At 38.3% G+C, this 22,327-nt stretch overlaps 1 protein-coding gene across 1 annotated transcript in view; it reads right to left on the minus strand.

The window, feature by feature from the left end:
* The window catches only part of NWD2 (NACHT and WD repeat domain containing 2), a gene marked incomplete at its 5' end in the record, with an annotated part of 52,306 nt that overhangs the window by 11,551 nt on the left and 18,428 nt on the right, over positions 1–22,327 (minus strand). The window contains 2 exons of the mRNA XM_085322683.1: positions 13,569–13,685; positions 17,384–17,472. Of these exons, the coding sequence (XP_085178809.1) occupies positions 13,569–13,685; positions 17,384–17,472 (206 nt within the window). The remainder of the gene's footprint in view (positions 1–13,568; positions 13,686–17,383; positions 17,473–22,327) is intronic.

A 22,327-nucleotide genomic window follows, 5' to 3' on the forward strand; every position in this document is an offset into this window, starting at 1 on the left:
AAAATCTCCTCTGAATTATCCTTCTCAGGACAGGCACGTGCCTTCATMATCAGGCCCCTAGGCATGAACGATGGGGTAATGTTAGGGTGTCAAGGCTCCTGGCAGAGCTGTTCCTCTCTGTATAACGAACTGAAAAGCTTCATCTCAGTAACTGAATGCTAACTGGAGCAGGGACATGAACCTTCTCCTTCCACCTACTGCACGAGGACCCTAACCAAGGGCTACCAAGTCAGTCCTCAGACTCCCTCTCTCTCCTGGGGTCACTTGCTCTCTGCTGCCTTCTGTGAGTCCCAGGGCTAGGCTTCTTAGACAAAAAAATTTAGAATAAATTCAGGATCTTCTAAAGGATCTTTTTAAAAATTCAGATACCTGAACTGAAGGTAGAATCACCTCAGCATAACTAGCAAGAAATGTTCTATTGTATTCAAACCTTACTTTTTATATTTATACTGTCTAAATGCTGTGTCCTTTGCCCTTCATACTGAATTTGGATGTGCTAGAACAGTGTGTTTGCATATGCAAACCTGCCTAGACGGCATGTTCAAGTCAGGGAAGAAACGCAAGATTTCTAACATGTCAGATGTAGTTACCCTCCTGGTCTGCAGAAATGTGGGCTTAACTGACATAAGCAGACACAGGTAAATCATGTCTTGAAAATCTGGAATGAAGAGCCCAGGATACCAATTTTTAAGGGCATTTTATACAAAATTTCTTTGAATAGGATGTTAGATCCTACAGATTTTTTGTTTGTTTGTTTCTGGTATACTGTAACTCTACTGTAAATCTACAGAAATTACTTATGCTGTATGACATACTCAGCTGCAGCTAAGAATAGTTGGAGAAAAAAAAMCTCCAAATATGCCAGGCTTAGCTGGAATGTTGTTTCTGAGAAATAAATATGATGTGAATTGAACTGAGAATTTAATACTAGGAACAAACAGAACATCCTATTTCTTTTTATTCCTTGAGGGAGTAACAGCCAGTTCCTCTCAATCTCAAAACAAAAATGCTAATATTTAAAACCAGTAAATTCTTTGAATTGAATCAAAAAAAGTGTACAAAACCGTGTTTTAGAAAGCTAGAYTGGACTCGCTTCTTCTTTCCTCTTTTGCTTCTTATCAGCGTGGAATCTGGCACCTTGCTGCTGCTTTTGCCACTGCCCCAGATTGCCCATCTATAAAATGAGGTTAATAATAGCTTGCAAAATAAGCTTTACTATTTTGACTGYTAATATGTAAAGGATCTTGTGTCCTTAGGTATCAGCAGGGAGGGGATTACCACTTTAGATTGTTCATCTTGTTTAAAGAGAAAAATGATGCCATGGAGCAGTATCAAACATCTTCATTTGATTCTCCCTATATCGAGGTGATAATAATAACGTGCCCATACCTCCAATCCTTTTGCTGAAGCATACAGGAAAACAGATTTAACTTTTAGAACTTTGGCTGACTATACAAAAGATAAAATAAGAAACATCTYTTTATTTTTAAACTGAAATTATTCATGTGAACAGAAAATTGAAAGTATAATAAAGGTATTTTTGTGCTGAGAAATAGATTTTTTCATCCCTGGCTTGAGAAATGTTATGGTACGGTGTTCCACAAAGGCTCTTTTTCCCTTGGAGGCACTGCAGATGTAYGCTGGGGGAAGATATAGGTATTTCAAAAAATTCAGAGTCAGTGACTTACCAAATGGGTATTGGTCTCAGTTCCTTGAAAAGCAAGAAAGGGCTGCTGAACTACTATGTAAGAAAGCTGACGAGGGGGGACTGGAAGTATGAGGTGCAAATACCTAAGATTTTACTCTTARTAAGTGAGTAATGTTCCTGACATGAAGTGTAAGAAGCAAATGATGGTAGAGTTATTTGACCCTTAACCTGTCTTTCAGAGAATTAAAGATAGCAGCCAAACMCAGCTGTAAGCGAACCAATTCCCTCATCTCTGAACTTCACCCACAGTGCAACATTTTTAAATCTCGAAGCTTGTCCCTAGTGGCAGAGAGACTTGAAATAATAATGAATGACTTCCCAGGACATACCGGACARGAGCTAACAGCCCATCCTGCAGAATGAATGTACCTCCTCAGAAGACACTCATGACACACATCTGTAACTACCTCCCTGACATATCTTGCTTTATCAGAACTCTCCTTTCTCCTGGATGTGAAAATATCAGTGGTCTCTTTCTCCAACCCCTTTCTCCCATCTTATACATGATCATGGAGCACCAGTTTAGTTAATTTTGTTGCCTTTCCCCTCACTGCTTGTTATTGCTGGGTCTTTGATCTCCCTGAGCTGGGGTGATAGGTGAGAARATCAGCCAAAAGAATAAATAAGGAAGGAGGGCTGTGAGTAAAGGTAGGGTAGAAGAAGGGTTAGAGAAGATTTTTCCTGCCTCCGCAGGTAACTGCAGCAGTGGAGGAGGGACCTTCAGGACTGCAAATTCCATCCTAATCCCACATACTCTTTTGAAGTTAGACCACATCCTTATACTATTCAGTAACATAATTAAGGCTGTGCTTCTCAGTAACGTATACAGACACTAGAAAGGTATCAGAAAGTGTTAATTAATGAGCATTATCAGAGCAGAGAGCACTGATGATATAACGGAGGGATAAACATTTACAACAGCCATTGTAACCAAGCAATTTCTAACAAAATGAGCTGACTTTGGGAAAGCTGAAGCTAGTTGTAACATGATATGCCATATTGCTGCAAATTTCTTTTTGCTGTTTTTCTTTGATTTCTTATTAGAGCTAAACAGATTGGAATTCATTTAGTCTGTAAATGGAAACCTAATTTTGTAATTAAATGTCAAGAAAACGATGTCACTACTTGCAYGGAGTAATACAGTCCCCATGAGCCTGATATGACCCTGGAGTGTGTCCTACAGCAGCTAAACACCATTAATAGACTTGTTTCTCAGGGATGTAAAGTAAATGAAGGTTYGAAGGCAATTTTTTACTGTCAGGGACATTAGACATTGTCTGGTAGACAATAATGCCACCTCTCCACAGTGCCCAAAACTTAGTGTTTATCACAGTATGCAGAACAGGATAGTACAGTTAAATGGTGATGGTGAAAAAAAAAATCTCTCCAACAATAGAAGAAAAATATGCATTAAAAAAAATATACCTCCATTAGTATCTTTCAGCCTTCTTGTCATGGACAAGGAAGTGTATTGTGCGATAGGACCAAAGTCCAGCAAGGATTTCTAATAACTGGAACTCCCAACTTCTACTCAGTTCATCAGATAATTGCGAACAGTCCAGATAATGTGCTGTTGCAAAGCTTTCAATACTATGAATAGCAGCTCAGCAAACAGTTTTAATAAAGTTTGTTTCTATTTTATCTCATTTTGTGTCTCTTATGCATGTCAGGCTTATCTCCATAAAAACAAAAGAAGYGAGGAGAAGCAAAGACAGGTAGTGAAGACTGTTTCTGGATAGGACTGCAGGGGAGGGCAGGAAGGGCAATCTCTTCCTTTTGATGTGAAACAGGCATCAGCRGTAAAAATCTGGATATTCATTCATGGGGGAATAGGACCATGAAGAGAATGATATGCCCTTGACTTGAGAAGGCTGAACCACAGTTTAAACAATACATCATACGAATGCAAGAAAAGAAAGCTAAATCAAAGTAGCAAGGCTAAATGGTTACTTTTATGCACTCCATCCTATTGCATACTTTACGTGACTTGCAGACACAGGAAATCATCACAAAAATGAACAACGAATGAAGCGCTTGTCTTTTAAGATGATAGGGAGATAATATAACTTCAGAGAAAGCATTTAATGCAAAGAACTCTTGGGAAGCCGCAGAGCCTGAAGCCTTTCTTCAAAAGGTGCACTATTCCCCCTCAAACAAGAGCAACTGGAAGTTTTGTCACAAATTTTTTGGAGCCTCAGTAATTGGAGAAGAACAACCGTCAGCCTCCCTTTTAGGTCAAGGTGCAGGTGCAGCCCATTTCACAGCAGCGCTCCGCRGTTAATACAGAGATGTTGCCTCCATGTTCAAGATGAGAGAGAATGGAGCCTGCAGCACTGCAATGCACTTTTATTACTCTTGAAATGGATACATTACGGGCATGAGGTGATCAGGAAAAATTATTTCAAAAGTAATGTTTTACAGTCACAGTGTCAGCTACATAAGACTCCAACAGATGCTTTCATCAACAGAAAAAAAATTAAATGTACTAGGAACGCTGGMTTTAGAAAGTCAAACTTCTTACAATTTTGCTACAGGAAGAGCTATGACTGATGGTTGAATAAAAWTTTTTTGTTAGTGATTACATTATTGATATCTGAAGTAAGAGGATGATGGATATTAGGAGTGATGGTAACAATCTMGCTTAGAGCTAATTTGACCTATAAGTTTTTGTTTGTTTGTTTGTTTGTTTCTTCTGATGGCTTTGCCCATGCTTAGAGACAAATTGTGCTCAGTAATGGTTCGAGGTTATTTTTCTCCCTGATACATATTGTCAGCAGAAGAGAAACAGGGCTCAAAGGGATAGATTTCTTTTGGAAGACTGAATCTAGTCCATGCAGAGAAGCAGACTGGCTATCTTCACTGGCTATCTTCTATTCCAAAAAATAATGGGAATCCTACAATAGACAAGGCAGTGCAAACCAGGAGCTCTACTATGGGCAATACAACGCAAGCCTTAGCCAAACCTCTGCAGCTGCAGRGGATGGTGCTATATAAGCAGTATTTAATAAGCTTTTCTCTAGAATTAGCCTTGCTGTCAATCAGGCCTAAGACACATCCTGGGAGGGAAAGCACTTTCACTTGTAGGTGCTTTTCTGGTGTAACATCAGATCAACATTAAGTACATGTGGAATATTACTTATTTTGGCTTATTTCTGGATTTTGATGACTTTTATTTATGATTTCTGTATGCTTATTTGCCAGCTATAACAAAACACTCTTTCTAAGCYGATGAGCATTGGATTCAGGGCTTGTTATTTGGGGAAACTGATAGCTGGTATTCTCTGAACAGGTAATTGATATCTAATCCTTCAAAGGCGAAAAGAAATGATTAGTTAACTCCTTGGGCAAGAAAAGACACACACAGTAAGACTATAATTTTCCTTCCTAAACARGGCCAGCAGTGCTTAGGTAAAGGTGCAGCTGCAGCCCATTTCAYAGCAGTACTCCCTCTGAACCATCGCTCGGAAAACACTGACTGATGTAAAAGTATCAAGCACTTTGGTATGTTCATAAATGATTGGTACGCGTGTTTCTCACCTTTCACATGGCGGGAGGGGAGGAACCATTTTCATGGATTATTTAATTACTATCTGAAGAAACTAAACTGAAGCAAAAGGAGGCCTAAAGGCTCTGTCAGTTCACAGCTGGAGGAAGAAACCACTGAGCAAATACGATGAGTGGAAAACTACTGGGGAACTGCAGGAATTTCAGATAGGGGCATCAGCTCACGGTCTGGTACCTGAAGGCCACTGCCATTCAAGAGCCGGTCGCCGGTCTGGTCACCAGTCAGGGACCAGCAGCAATAAACCACGATCCTCCGCGGAGAGGCTCCCCCGCATATACGCGCCCCGTCCGCCTCTGCACAGAGGTAGCACGTTTTCTCAGRCACCACGGGATCTGCAAATACTCGTGTCAAATACTCACAAATACTTTGCTCGTGCAAACCAATCACATTTGCGCTAGACCCTGAACTGCCCCTCAAAAGAGACCGGTGGGCTGATTTTTCGGATACTTGTGTGTTCTTGATGACTGGCAATCCAATCCTGGATTAAAGTCTTGTCTTTTTTTTAAAGGAGAGACAGCAGATCTTTTCTAAATAATGTAAAATTGCCATTGTTCATGGGCCAAACATGGGGAATGTTAATTACCTAGAATACTACTTAGTGAATGAAAATGAGATTACTGTAAGTTAAAGCATTTTATAACTTTGGTTGTGACTGATGCCACCTGGCAGCTTCTGAAGGGCATAATTAGGAATTTCAGCTGATGAAACCATTTCATCCAGTTTGAAGAATCACAAAGAACATCTAAAGAGAACATGCAATGGCAGGGGGACAGAAAAATGTTGTATCAAGAAGAAAATAACACACGAGCAAAAGTTAAGATAACGTGATACAAGCAAACTAGTGGATGCAAGTTTATAGCAGCATTGTAGGCTTCACAATAATGACTATGCTAAACCAAAATTCAAAATAACAATCTCCTCTTTTCTTTCTATATTTGAATTAGGTTATTCATGCAAAAATTTGAATATTTCCTTAGCACTTCTTAAGAGTATTATTTTCAAAACTGATGTAAGTACTTGACCTAGATTTTGACTTTGTAGCCATTCAGTTGGCTTGGAATATTTTGCTCATAAACCAACAAAAAAGGTAAAGTGGTTTTGTATTTTTTTTTAATTAAAATCTTCACTACAACACTCTTTGGATTTTCTACTTATTTTTTAAAATATTATTTCTTTTCTTAACATTCTGAATACAYGGAATTATGCTCAGAAATGTAAGTATTTTATCTGTAGTTTTTAAAAAAATCAATGACATAGCTAGTCAGGTACCTTAAAGTATTAGTTTTATTATTTCCACTCATATTCCTTTATTTAGTGATGTCTATCAAGAGGAGATAGACTTAAGCAAGTGCTGTGATAACAGAGATTAAAGCTTTCCTTGGCTTCATAAACCACATCCTCTATATACTTGATAAGGGTTGTGGCTTATGAAAAATCAACATTATTTCAATTATTCAGAGTACCAACAGCCTTACAGTCAATATTGCACTGAGAATCAACCAAATATTGCACTRAGAATGCTAACCCTAATCAGCATAAATATAAATCCATCCTTTCATAAASSCATGTTCTCAACTGCTGTATTTCAAATATTATTGTTCTTCAATACTAGCTKTTATTAGCTTTCAATTTAAAATATAAATTAAAAAAAAWCATCTTTACAAATCCTCTTACCTTTCATTTGCTRTACTTCTTCAAAAGTGAAACARGTCAAAATAAAACCTTAGATGTAGCAGTTTTTTGTTAGGCATCTCCATGTCTTTTCTACCACTTACTTTTAACTAAAAGGTAATCAAATCTAAAATTAATGGGCAGTATACAGCAAATCTGTGAATAYTGCCTGCAAGTAACAAGTCAAGTTATTAGCCAGAAGTTTGCAAATTCTGCAGCAAGTCCCCATGGAAATGAATGAAAGATAGCAAAGATCTTCAGGTCACRACACTGATCTCAGAAGAACGCTGTTTTGCACGTGCCGTGTGATGGGGCGGCTGCGGCCCCGTAGACGCTCTGCGGTAGGACTTTGCCAGGTGATGCACTGTTCTTTCAGCTACTGAGTAACACTGGTATTCTGCCTTTTTTTTTAAACAGCTTCTATCCCATGCAAAATACTTGAACAAGAAAAGAACAAACAGCTTACTCATAATAATTATAGTTTCTATAGTGTTCTAAGCAAGTGAAAAATCACTTTGCACTGAAAGCAAATATTTTAACAGAGGAGAGGCAATACCTTATGGATGCAGAGCAGCATCACAAGATAGAACACTCATACTTTCTCCTATTTTACTCTGTAAGTTCATATCTTTTCCTGAAGGAAAAAATCCTGTAAAACTATACACTGATTATTTTTTAAAAAAAGACCCAGCTACTATTAGCTGGATTTACCAACATTCAGACTGGAAAGTGAACTAGTTACTTTGTGGGTAGGGGTTTGTGTCCAGTCTGTTTCTGGAGAACCAAAGGTTTCCAGTAGTCACAGTAAGTATTTGGGAAAAGGGGAGTTTTATACACTAGGTGCAAGCAATAGTGGTTAAGAGCTCCCTTTGAACGTATCAACTACCTGCTAAGTACAGTAAGGAAAGGCATTGCTTTACATAGAACTGGAAGTTTTAGGATTATTATTTTTTCTCACGTGCACAGTAGAGCTGATGTTGGCTTTCTGATTCTGGCTACTGTTTCATTCACAGAGCAGATCATTACATCTGGTTGACTACAATACTATCTCAGGAGATGGTTTGGAAAAGCTATTCTGAGGGTCAAGAGAAAATAAATCTCACATCTCAGCCAGCCTATTTCTTTCTCCATCTATTATACACAGCTTGATACAAATCTGAGTTTATACAAATCTTAGTCTCACTAACATGGTTATTTGTTTTAAATATAATACTTAACCTTTTTAGAAGACAGCTTGAAGAACTCTATGTCAAGAAAAAGAAATGCAGTGACTTAAAAGAAAATCATACAGTCTTGCATAGATTAAAAATGCAAGCTATTTTAAGACTAAATCAAGAAACAACTGAAAAACATGTAAATTTTATGTTCATGCAGAGGCTGCCTTATATCTTTGCTTTGATCCTATGCTTTGATCCCGCTACATGTGTGTGCGTGTGTGTGTGTTGTCCCAGAGACAAATAACACAGAAAGGGAAAATACACACCCTTTGCTTGTTAGTCTGCAGACTGTGGAAGAGAAAGACCAAAGTTCACTCAGGGGAAAGTCACATACTACGTTTTTAAGGTTTAATCACTTTTTTCTGGTTTTGAAGGGTTTAAAAAAATATGCAAAGCTTTCCTTAGACATTGGCAGAAAAGTCTTTCCAGTTGGCCTAGGCCATTCCAAAACAGGATTATTRTCCTCAGACATCTACTTCAGATAAATGCCAACAAGTCCTATGGAGCCATTCCTGATATGCTATATGAACCCAAACCCACTTATGTTAGTGCAAGTTCTTATTTGAATGGATTTTGAATCAATGCTAAGTTAGAAGAAAATTTAATTTCAGACTTTGGTAGTTTATGATATTTGTTTCTTGGAATATATTTTATTGGGAAAGTTGGGTTGTGCATTCTGGATCTGGTTCGATCTGTTTCCCCACACTTAAAAACTATAATCTAAATCTGTTTTCTTGAGAAAATTAAATTCTGAAATGTACCCATCAGTTGTACAGTCTCCTTGGTTTTACCATATGTCATCTTTAATTAYAGGGTGATTTAAGGACATGACAAATATTGTAAATTGCTAACATACTTTTAAATTCCTACTAGGATCCTCATTTTATAATGCTTGGTTTTGTCTAATAATGCATTAATGCTCAAATTAACAACAAACTGTCAATAATTTTAGAGTGATAATGTAAATTGCAATGCCTGTTTGAGCAGAGGAGATAGAAAAAGTGTCTGCTATTCTTTGGATCAGCTGATTTCAATTACAGGGGGCAAAAATCTCCAAGGTTTATACCAATGATCACAGATGAAAGCTCAGTTTGAATTAACAGATGTATTTATGTGCTTATTATCTAGATAGTTGCCAAATCTACTCAGTGATTTCTGTTATTTGATTCARTTACTTTCCTTCAGAATTAGCAGTCAGTTCTGCTTCATAAATTAGTCCCTCATCCTTTCCTTACTTACATCCCTTGCTGAACTCTGAATTGCATTAAAGCTGTTATTTTTTTGGGAGGGGGGTAATAAATATATCTGAATGGAATGCACTGGTTCCAGGCAGGTTCTCATTACAATTTTATGCATGTAATCTATCATCTGTCGAGGCAGTATTCTTCCTTATACTATTAGGAGTATGCTGACCTTAATAAGAGAAAGTAAGTAAAGCTGAACATACAGCATTAATATAGGATAAAACAGAAAAGAAATCTGGATAAATAAATTCAACATGCTGTTTTTATTCACCGAGGATCTTGTTTTACCTGTATGATTTTGCTGAATTGCCAAGAGCTGGCTTTCCATTCTTTACCATGTTTTTTTTTGATTGCTATTTTTTTGCCCCCGGAGACAAAGAAGTAGTACTTTTTTGCACAAACACCTGCCAAAGGTTGCGCTCTAATAATTATACATTCAAAATGTACTCGGGTAACTTCAAAGTTCATGTTGAGGGTAGTTAAAATTTGGTATTCGTATTTCCTGTGTATTGACAATAATTCCATTAGGAAAGTTTCCTTTGCTCTGTATCTTGGTATGAATATGAAAATAACTTCATCTTATTGCCATATTTTTGGAGGCTATMATTAGTAATGCAAAACAGAGGTCGTAAGGGAAGATTATAGGCTAATTAAGTATTCTCTTCAGACAATGAAAGGGAACAACTGATGAACTTAAGCTATTTTTTATAAAAAAAAGTTTGTTACCTACATCTTGGTCTAAGACCATCAAAAAGTGCATTTGAGACCCTCTAAATGTACCAAGTAAAGAGAAATATGAACTTCGGTGCTATCCCTAGCACTACATTAGAGTTTTGAAGACAGAATAAGCACCTTTATTATTATTTTATTCTGTTAGTGCTATAATTCAGTGCTGCATTTTCCATTGCATTTTGAATTGCAAGGCTTTTAGAATTTGGTATGCAATTATAGCAATGAGCTATAATTCAATTTGAAAGTGTTGGCATAACTAACATTTAAGTACAACTCTAAACATATTTAACACAGCAAATTGCTACAGGTGACAAACTGACATTTGATTTCCATTTCTCCCTTTAAAATTTACAGGAGACAGCCATGGAAGGACATCAGTTCAGGCAGAGACCGCGTGGGGTTGCACAGGTGGCAGAGCGCACCCACATGCTATAATCTGCAAGGTAAGTTCTACAAGATCTTGTAGAGAAGCTGGCCAGTTCTTGCACCCACCCAAGGGCAGGTTTCAATCATTTAAACCACAGTCTTATTTAGGCAATATCAGTAAAAGGACAGCAAATTAATTGCACAACTAACCACTATATATTAACGATACTTTAGATAGCTAAAGGCCTTAATTAATATCAACAGATATTAGGTAGAGCTGAACTAAATAGTAGTCTAATTGGCTAGTTTTCACTTGCTGTCGGTGGAAAGCCAGCTCCAGGTGATGACTCTGATACGAGTGGAGGTACCCACACCTCTCCACTGGCCCTAAGGGTGTCTAGTCCAGACTGAGATGAGATCTGAAAGGACGAATCCTGGCTATGATCAGTACTGATCTGGGGATGATGATGTGACCTGTGTTGTCACCCTGACACCTGACTGGCTCCGCAGTGAGGACAGGCAGCTCTGAAGCACATTGACAGGCTCATGTAAGCAGGTGGACGAAACGGGGTGAGAGAGAGAGAGAGAGACGCCTGTACAGGCACGATAAAAATACAAATTGCACAGTACAATACACCCTACAGCTTGCTCTTTGTCTAATCCTTGTCGTAGAGAGAAAAAATCTGTAGCCTTTGTAGCACACGGAGCATTTTGTACCCTTTCAGTACCTTCTCTGTACCCACAGAATTCCAGGTTATTACTTAAATTTTTAAACTTGTTTTCTTAAAAAAACCCCAAACCCTAGGACTTGCAGTTTTTCCAAAACTGTTCTTTTCCTCATTACGACAAATCTAAGAATTGCAGTTCAGTTAGTCTTCCCTTTTATCTAAATTCAGCTACCTTCTCCAAATTATTTTTTAGCAATACAAGAAAGGACAATTTGGAATAGCAAAGGTATGGTCTGAATACTTACCACTAAATCAAACATCTAAAGACTCAGGTCAAAATGTTAGATTCTTACATATGATGGAAGATGTTAGTGTCCTTGTAATCTACGCTAGAGCCCATTTTAGAAACTTATCCTTAAGATGCTTTATGCTATAAATACTACACTACTGATATATGCAATGTGACATTTAAGTTCAAAAAAATATAAATCCTAGATCCCCAAACATTTTCTATTTTCAGGCTGCAAATCTTAGGATTTCCTGCTTTTTTGCAACATGCAGTAGTTCTAGTTTGGCATTATCATTTCAGTAACTTTTTCCTAGTGGTTCTCAGTGACTTGTGGAGCTATCAGTTCTTTAAACTATTCTAGGTCCTCTTCTTCCTATAGCTGCCTTTCAGCTACTTTGTACTAAACTTAGGAAAATGGTTCCTTAGTATGATCTTTCATGCTTGACAGATCGAATATGTTTTGCATTTGATTGGGGCATAATGGGAAAGRTTAATTTATGGAATTAAAGCTGTCAAAGGAAAGCTGCTGATGTCCTTCAAAGTTTTTACAGGGGTTTATTCAGCTAAATACTTTTCCTAGTATCTTTGCAGTCCTACAATTATGCACAGAAAATTTTTTTTGTATATCCCCCATTTACTTCTTAAAATGTTGGAGACTCAAGACAGCTGATAAAGAGTTAAATACATGTTAGAATAGTAGTCAGATATACGTTTCTTCAAGAGAAGTATCCTTGGTCATAGCAAATCTTACTCATTGTGGTCATTTTTGTACTTTAATTAAAGTCTCTCTTTCACATAAGTCCTCTCATATGCAAAATAAATCCAAATTCTTCCCAAATCTCTTCATCTTTTGTTTTGGTACTTTAACAGAAGATATCGAATATGCAGTTTATAGCACAAAATAACCAGTCTCATTAGAGTTAAATCTAGATCTGTCCACAAAGTTTTTTTAAAAAAAGTCTTAGTCTTTATGGACAAAAAGGTTATGCCTCTCTAAAAAGTTGGTAAAAGTATTCCATTCATCAAAAATCAGTACATTTCTGTCTATGCATCAAAACTTAATACAGTTGGTATGCCATGCTCTGAACTGCTCTTAAAATATTTTTGTTACTTATGTTCACCTTGAAACATGACACAAATCTTTCTAAGCACCACGGTGAAATACATTTTTGTACTATTCTGAATCATATAGTTAATATAAAATCAGTGACAGCAAAATCTATTGTACATGGTTCACTGGAAAGAGTGAAAGCATACCTGGCAGGATTTAATATATGCAGTCTATTCCCAGTGCCTTTTCACTTATTGCACCCTAAACAATGTTTGGCATGACTTCATAAATTCATATTACTGCAGCTGAAAAAGCTATGAGGAATGGCTGGACACTGTCTGTTGTGCTTGATGTAAAATATCAGGTTTGTCCACAGAGAAGTATCTCTCCACCATTCAGAGCTTTAGAAACCACTTCTGTAAAGGTGTTTCAGTTGCTGTTTTAGAGCTAGTAGGAAAAGCCAGTGAAGATGAACCCCTTTTTGCCAGTTTTGCTGACTCTAGAAGAATCCTAAAAGCAATACTTTTTCTGGCAACAGTCAAGAGAAGGTTGAAAGTAGGGGAAAAAAAATAAAAAGAAGAAAATCACAGTCTTCTCAAGATGCCACTGACCTCCAGTTTTTGACCCTCTAAAACATGCTATCCTAATTTCTCCCAGGTTTACTGCAGCCCACAGCATAGGGTAGCTCATAGCAGATAGCCCTTGCCTGCTGCTGTGCTTTTGTAAGTAAGTCCTTCCAGGCCTTACTTACATCATGCCTTTGCGAGAAGTGCCAAGGACTAATTAGTGGTGGTCTCCTTAAACGAGCAGTCCAGCCCTCCCCGGCCGGGCACTGCTGGGCCTGGCCATGTAAGGCCYTTCCCCACTAACGCTGCATAAGCACTGATAACCTGCAGCACCGTGTAGGAAAACCTTTGGCAGCAATATAATAAGCGTGCAGCAAAGAAYATCAAATATTTTAGAGAGAAAAACAGAATACATTTGTTACATGTCACTCATGTTAGGATGGCTAATAGCGTATTTTTGTTTTAAAGTAAAACATTATTTTTATACCCACAACAAAACATGGACCTGCAGAAGTTTTCAAGCAATCTTCTAGCAGCTTCATACGAGTCTTTTGCAGCTCAGGACTGTCCCATTCRTCTGCTTCAACTCCCCAGTACAAGTCTATAACCTGAAAATCAATATGCAACACGGTTAATTTATCCTACCCCTTTTCTAACTATCAAASTACAAATTAACCTTGCCACCACTGTGTGTACTGCTCAGCATTGCTCTGCTGCCCTGTTAAAGTCTGCGAGTCCTGCGTCTGGTCCTTGTGCAGCCTGGTCGGCTGTCCTAGGTGAACGGGTGAACTCAAGGCTCTTCTCCCGCCTAGATTTTTTTTCTGTTTTAGATACTTTTGGATAGGGACAGTCTCTCATTTTCTATTCATATTTTTGTACAGAGATTAACATGACAAGATCTCGATCTGAGGTAGTCTTTAGGTGCTGTTAAATTSCAAATAACGGATAGGTAGCAATAATGGCAAGCACATGCATAAAATCCTGGCTTCACGGAAATTAGTGGGAGTTTTGCTGGGGATCAGTCAGGACCAGGRCTTGGACCCTGTGTCTTTTGTATTCACTGGACGTAAAATCATACAGCGCACATGGCCCAAAAGAAAGAATATGTGCACCCCTGTAATACTGTATTTCCTTGGTTCGTTGCTCTCTGTTACTTTGGAAGCACAGATTGTATAGATATGCAGTGGCAGATAGCCTGCTGTTCAGCCTTTCATTCTTAGCTACAGACTCAGTTTTGTGATGGTAATAAGTTGCAAACAAATTCCTAGAAGAAACTGGAATATGGCTGTTAAACTTTAAAGAAATTAAGCGAGGAAGTGTGATTTCACTACACATTTAAATTGCAAAGACTTTAAAATTCTTATTGTAGGAAACTGAATTTAAAAGAATCATACGTATGCATTTCTCAATTTTGGAATAAAACTTCTGGTTTATGCAAATACTCTCTAACTTAAGCTACTACTGATTGTTAATAACATATGTAACCTGTAAAAAAGTCTGAATGGATAATCTTAAAATAAAATCAAGCTGCTTTGAGACACAGCTATACTACAATATTTTATTATAGTATTATTGGTACTGTGGGAGCAATTTGATAGTGCAGTGACAAACTGAACCACAAAACTGGTTGTTGTCTAATTTGATCATAAAATCAATCTGAAGATCTAATAAAAGAACCAATAAGAGGTTCATATTAAAGTTAAATTCACCATTTTACAGCAGGTTAATCTCCTTCAGAAATTTCTCATAACAATAAATGTCGAGGTTTAAGACCTAATCCTACAAGTATTTATGCCCATGTTTGATTTTATTACCAACAACCATATTGGATAGTTCTGGCAGAAAAGTTAAGGACCCATGTCAGTGTTTGTAGGATTAGAAACAAAATTGTCAAACATGACAGGTAATGTGCCATCTGACTGATGTGTTAAATAGCCCATGGTATGAAATGCATTGCAGATCACACTGCCAAGAAAATACACTTCATATCTGTATTTTTGTACAGAAATTCTGTTCCAAAATTTTGCTGAAACATAAGGCTTCTGCTTTACAATTCCATCTCCAGTAGCTTTCCCATCTCTCTCAATTTCATGCATTTTTTTTTCTCCGTTTATTCTCATTAGAAGAAAAAAAGACTTGTTCCTTCTTTTCTCTCTCCCCCTTGTTATTTATCTTTATGTCTTTATTACTGAACTTTGTGTTGTGTTCAACTGTCTGATTGTTTGAATTATTACTACTACTTTCTTTAGCCTTTCTGTCTTCCCCTAAAAATGTAGTATTTCAGGTATGAAATACCAAGCATTCTGGAAGTAACTTTCCCACCTTACTTTGTCTCTGTCTTAACCAACACCTGCCCTTCAGAAATGTTTTCTGACTGAATGGGAAGTGAAGTCCATTGAGGAAACAGATACAGAGATGGAATGAATACACTGCGCTCTGTTTCCCCACACGTGCTATTCGCGTTCTGTAGCAGCACCCACCAACTTCAGGCTGCCTGCCTTGATTTTGCATGCTAACATAAAAAACACAACACATCAGGAATGGAAAAGGCGAGAAAAGATGAAGTCTACCTCAGAGCCTTCTCCAAAATGCTTTACTAATTTTCTTGGGCACTTTTTTCTACAATTTTTCCTACTTTGCTTCCGCACCGCTGTGATAACTTCCCAGACATTTTTGGAAATGTATCAGTGGAGCTGTCTCTCACACCTCATCCCACGTAAGGACTCTCCTGGTGTTGAAACTATCATCTAATAAAATAATTTGCTTCCATGAATATCAGCTTGGGTAAACTTAATTATTCCTCCCTTGGAGACGACATTATGGTCCATTTGGAAGTGGAGGTGTTTTCTCCCACAAGGAATTCAGCGCATTGTGAGCTATTTAGAGGAGACATTTCACTTCTGTCACTGAGCTGTCTCCTCAAGGATGGCTGAGAAACAAAGATACCGAAGGAACTTATATCAGCATTTCCCATGAATATCACGTGGTAGTAAAAGGAGAAAAATGTTTTATTATTTAAATCTCTTTTGATATTCCTTTCATGTAGCACTGCAGCTGAGACTCCCCAATCAGCTGATCAGCCAGGACCTTCAGATGAAGCTCCAGTATAGCCCAGGATCTAAAATCATGCTAGATTTTCCCACCATGCAGATTCAGCAATTCCACTGTGACTCAGRGAATTAAGACCAAATAGCCCCAAACTTGCTATTTTGATTAAGTAACAGCTGCACATACATCAAAAATAATCTAATATGAGGAACAGGATGTTGTCTAATAGGCTTTAGCAGTTTTCAAGTAGAACAGTGTTTTTATACTCTGAAGAGTTGGATTTTTGGGAGCAGTGATCTGGCAAGTAATACTAGCATACTAGGAAGGRCTGGAGATTTAGAAGCAGAATTTTTGGGAAAACTGAACAACATWTTTACAACACTTTATAATGCATTTGTTGTTCTTATCAGAGAGCYGGTTCCAGGCTTGCTGACATAAATGGGACTATTTTAATTAACTTTATTGGACTATTAACCTGACTTTCACTGTGATGTCAAATTCCTGTAAATAAAGTCATATGTAATTATTTATTACTAACTGGCCCTTACCAAAGATGTGGATGAGTCACTGTTTTCTGTAACACAAGGGGAAACCTCCATCCACTCAACGCAATAGGGAATTTCACCACTGACAGTGAGGGAAGCAAATTCCATATTATGCAATCACAGTAGAAATTTTAATGAAATGTTCCACATTCAATTAATTTTGGTAATGAAAGTTTCAATATTCTCCTAATTAAATTAATTTCCACATTACAGTAGAAAACAAGCCCATATGCAGAGCAGTAACTATTCCATGAATACAGAGACATTTTGATGTAAATGCTGYGTTTATTAAATCAAGAATAGGTTGCAGGGCTGACATTAACCTGAGTATGATTTCTAGAAGTGGAGCACAGTAATTTATATGCAACTTTATTTCTCCTTAAATATTTTGAATATTTAAAATAAGGACAGTTTTATAAAGTTTCAAAAGTGAAAGTTGTCAGTTTGTTGCTGTATTGCTTTTATTATCAGTGAAATATTGTATGGTAAAATTGTGTAGAATTTTSTCATCTACCTAGAATTTACCTCAAATCTTCCTGAAAGACAGTTTAAGTACATCAATTCAGTAMAATTAACATACAAAATACATTTTTGTTATTTTCTATTTTACCAGTGATGTGACAATTACTTTAAAAATATTATCTGTTCTAAACAGAGTTAACTTCAAGAAATAGTATTTATCATAACAGAAGATACAATGCAATAAAACCTACCTGAAATTCTAGCCCATAGTTTTCTCTGCAGAATTCTCTCAGCTTAGGATACACATGCTCTCTTAGGGCGCTCCTTTCTGCTATTGTATCTGTGTGGGGAAAAAAGATATCACTAGCAATATTCACACAGATGCTGTTCCTTTAGTCAGAGATACAGATTTGTCACATAAGACTAGCCCTTATAACACACACGCACCCCTAATGAAAATCTAAATCTGGGGTTTACATTTCCAAACTGTATGTTGTACTTTGTGATAATTCACATAAATATGTTTATATGTGCAACATTATGTTTAATACACATCTTAGCATTGCAGTATATTTCAGTAAAACTCAGCCAAATTAACTTTGTAATTCTGCAGTCAGAATTTCTTTATCAGCTTGACTTTTATTTAATTTTCAGGAAGCTGATTTTTACAGATTAGCAACACCATAGAACAGAGATACACCAATGATGGCAGTGAACACTACATTTAGTGTAATAAAAGATTAATTTATTTCTAAGTGTCAAATGCTAGCACATTCTTCACCATCTTTTCTTCACCACCTTTAATCTCATAGTATCTTAAAAGGAAAGCAGCTGATGTTAGCATCGTATTTATTGGTCCATGTGATTCCCGCTATCATACTAAATGCACAGTTCAGATACCTTCATATAATTTTCACTATGCAAAAAGATGTGCGTGCTGATAACAAGGTACAATATGGCAACCAGCTGCCCAAATTATTATTGTAAATTCTGTATGTCCAGATTAATCTGAATATATCATATAACACCCATCACTGAAGAAGCACATTAACAAATCTGAAGTAAATTTGATTGTTTATTAACAAGATCTTGTTTAGATAATAAATTTTATTTTCTCTCCAAGTAAAATTAAGATGTGATGAATTTTGCTAGGTCTACATTGTGGTCAGTGTTGACTGAGTTAAGACATGAAGAGATGACACTGTTGCTAAGTTATTATTTTTGAAAATAAAATATAACTGTTGTAAACAACTGGATCCAAGCACCACATCATGAAAAACAAATGGTGTTAACTTATGAATGTTGGAGAATATCAACTGCAGTTAGAGCAATATTTGTTGAACTGTGTTGAAATGTAAGCRTAGGTTAGAACTGATTTAACCACCTGGTTGCTGTAAGTCAGAGATGTCCATGCAAATCTAACCGTATTTTGATTACCAGTACGTTCAGATGAATCAGTTTTTTGCTTATAGAATCATGGTCATAGATTTTTGAATTTTTTTATCTGATAATTTTCTAGAAGAGTGTGAAATCTGTAATTTAATTCATTAGACTAAATTCTTAATAGCCTTAATATTCTTAATATCCTACTTTAAAATAGCTGTGAAACATTACATAAATGTGTAGTATAATTAGTGTTTCTCTTTACAAACAGAAAGCATTAATTCATTTAATCCATGGCAAAAAAGTTAACAAATAAGAAACAATTCTTTCCTGTGAAAAGATAAAGCGTACYGATAAAAATCCTTAGATTAGAGACACTTGGACAAATAATTGTGATTTGACTGAAATCAGGGTAGACTGCAGACTGCAGACTTCCTCCGTTTGCCCTTTACTCCAACACAAGGTTTTCACTAGAAGAAAGAAAAAAAAAMCCCACAACCCAGAACACACCCAGAGAAGTTACTTCATGTGAAATCTGCATCAAGAAAAAAAGACTGCACCACAAAGGCTTAAAAGTATGASCACCAGCTTAATCCCATTTATCTGAATTTTTTATCATAGCTCTTCCTTCACAAAACTTCTGTGAGGAAAAATATCAACAGCACAGTAATTTTTATAAAATATCGTCTCTAAGGGTGACAATTTTAGGTCTTCACAATTTTGTATTTTAAGGTATACTGCATATGTTAAGGTGCTCTGAAGACAAGGAATGGCCCAGAAGTTTTGGCCAGCTCCTTGCTCTGTCRCAAGCTTCCTGTCTCAGCGTGGACGTGCCACTCAAGACCCAATCCTCAAACTGTAGCACACAGCCTTTTATATCCAAAACGTGTATTTAGCAGCGTGCTCCCTTTGCAATTAAGCAAAACCCGGTCCTGGGCTGCATCAGGAGGAGTGTGGCCTTGCTCCCTCTCTCCTCACCTCCCTCTTGGGAAGTTTTGCCCTCCTTTCCTCAGCACTGGAGTCTTAGGCACCGCAAATTGCAAGGCTGTGGAGGAAACCGGAGCAGCCACGGAGATGGCCAGGGCCAAGGGCTCATGGCCTGCAAGAGGAGGTTGAGGGAGCTGCGCTTGTTAAATCCAGCAAAGGAGTCTGGTCTAAGGGAGGATCAACTGCAGCCTACAACTACTTTTATGGACGTTATCAAAATGATGGAGCCAAACTCTTTTGGGCAGTGATAGGTGGTGTAACACAAGCCCTGACAAGGCATTATAGCTTGGGAGTTTCAGGTGGGACACTGGGAAATGCTTTTTCACCAGGAAGGGGGGGCAGCACTGGAGCAGGCTGCCCAGGAAGGCTGTGCACCTCCATCTTTGGAGATTTTCAAGACCTGACAAGTCCATGGCTGACCAACTTACTGTTGGCAGTGCTCCAAGGGGGTGGTTAGCCCAAACGACCCCCCAAACTCCCCCACCTCAGCAGCAGTGATTGATCCTGTCTCTCAGCAGCACCCACAGGTTTGACTTCTACGGTTCTGGGGAGACCTTTGCTGCTCCTTGCCAGTAAGAGCAAAACTGCAGGGCAAAAKAGCCAGTGCCAAGGACCCAGTGCTCACACCATATGTATTTTGAGGTATTTTACACTGGACTGGTTCTAGCCCAAACCACCACAAACACCTGGAGTGCACCAGGTGAGATCCTGCAGCTTATCTTCAGGGTTATTTTCACAGGAAGAAACCAACTCATGCACACCAAGACCAGGCTGTGACGTGACTCAAAGTATATTTGGTGGCGATAATCAAGAGATCCACCTCAGGCATGTACTCCAGACCTGGACAAGGACGGAAGTGTCTTGCAAACACTGCGGAATGGAAGGCACCGGGGACCAGAGGGATGGAGGAGCCGTTCCCTCCTCAGGATCCACAGCCCTGATAATTTTCCCTGATACTGAAGCTCCTTCACCAAYCCTTCCTTGCAGCAGGTCCCACATGGCAGCAAGGCCAGTTCACTGGAGGGCTGCACGGGGCTGGCACAGCCGCGTCCTCAGGCTCCAAAGCAAACCCTCCCGGTGCTGGCTCGGGGTCACTGTACTGCACAGTGTTGCCATGCCTGGTTATAAAAGATACCTGGGCACTTCGCTTCATTTGAAATACTTGATATTTGTGCTTTCTACCCTCAGAGCCACTGAGTCTTAAGCCCTCAGATCAGCCATTGATACAGGGCTTTATCATAGAATCACTAAGGTTGGAAGGGCCCYCTGGAGATCATCTAGTCCATCTGCTAAATTACCTGCCTTAATACTGGTTAATTCTGGCATGCAAGTCTACCAAAACACAGAGCGTCATATCGTCACAGCTGTGGAGGATGAATTGTTAAAAATGACTTATTACTYAGTTACTGAGCTAAAACCAAATGATTCTTGCCTCTCTGTGGTCTAAAATGAAGCACGACTATAGCTTTGCTGTGAACAAGCAATAACTGACAGGTGCTATGTGCAGTTACTTAAATCAGCAATGTGGCAGCAGCCAAAATAGTCTTACTAGTAAACTAAAACAAGCTATGTTTCAGGAACAGCAGAAATACGTAACAGGGAAAGCGCAGGAGTTAAGAGGGCTGGAGCACCTGCCCTACGAGGAACGGCTGCGAGAGCTGGGCCTCTTCAGCCTGGGGAAGAGAAGACTGAGGGGGGATCTTATCAATGTGTATAAGTACCTGAAGGGAGGGTGTCAAGGGGACGGGGACAAACTCTTTTCAGTTGCCCCGTGTGACAGGACAAGAGGCAATGGGCAGAAACTGAAGCACAGGAAGTTCCGCCTGACCGTGCGGGGGAATTTCTTCACTGTGAAAGTGACGGAGCACTGGACCAAGCTGCCCAGAGAGGTTGTGGAGTCTCCTTCTCTGGAGATCTTCAAGGCCGGCCTGGATGCAACCCTGTCTAACATGCTGTAGGTGACCTTGCTGAGCAGGGAGGTTGGACTAGATGATCTCCAGAGGTCCCTTCCAACCTTACTGATTCTATGAAGAGTAAACACGATTAAATGATAAATGGTGAATAAATGGTCTGAGGTATATAACGAATAAAACTACATTCTGGTGCTTTCCATGCATCGCCATAAGACTCACCCTGCAGAACCCCACTGGATCTAATTTTAGAGCAGGACCCTGTTCCCTGTGGCATAACGTGTAGAGTCTTGTTCAGAAAATGAAAAAAGAAGGCACACTCGAAGAGTAGTGCTGCATTTTAAATTCCTTATAAATCACCTGGAAATAAAACATTCCTCCAACTAGAATTCTGTTCAGGATAAAGACACTCGGCATACTCATCCCATATTTTTATTGCCACCTACAAATCTAATTGAATGTGCCTAACTGGAATTTGACGCTGCTGCTTACACTAAGGAAGTTTAAGAATTTTTGTATTTGTGATAATTTGTGAAATGCTAAGAAAATAGAATTGTGCATAGTTAAGTTGAACAACAGTAATTAGTATGGACGGCAGATAAGCTGGTTTAATTAAGTAAAATCTAACCTGATTTCTGCTGACAGCAAGTCTGTGAAGCTGGCAGTTCCTACCAACAAGAACGTCACACAGGCACATGCCACCTTGCAGGCTGCTGCTACAGATGACTGGATTAGCTCAATGACATTCTTCTAGCAGCCAAAATGTGACAGTTTTATACATGCTCTAATGTTAATTCTGATATTTGGAAATCCAAACAATAGTCCACAATAAACTATAGGAATGAAACTGTATCTGCAAAATGAGTAGACAAGGTAAGACTTAAAAGGAAAAAAACCCTCACTATTTAAGTCAAA

Source organism: Rhea americana, unplaced genomic scaffold (genome assembly GCF_003343005.1).
Source record: "Rhea americana isolate MKP2758 unplaced genomic scaffold, rheAme1 scaffold_8, whole genome shotgun sequence".
Taxonomy (NCBI): Eukaryota; Metazoa; Chordata; class Aves; order Rheiformes; family Rheidae; genus Rhea; species Rhea americana.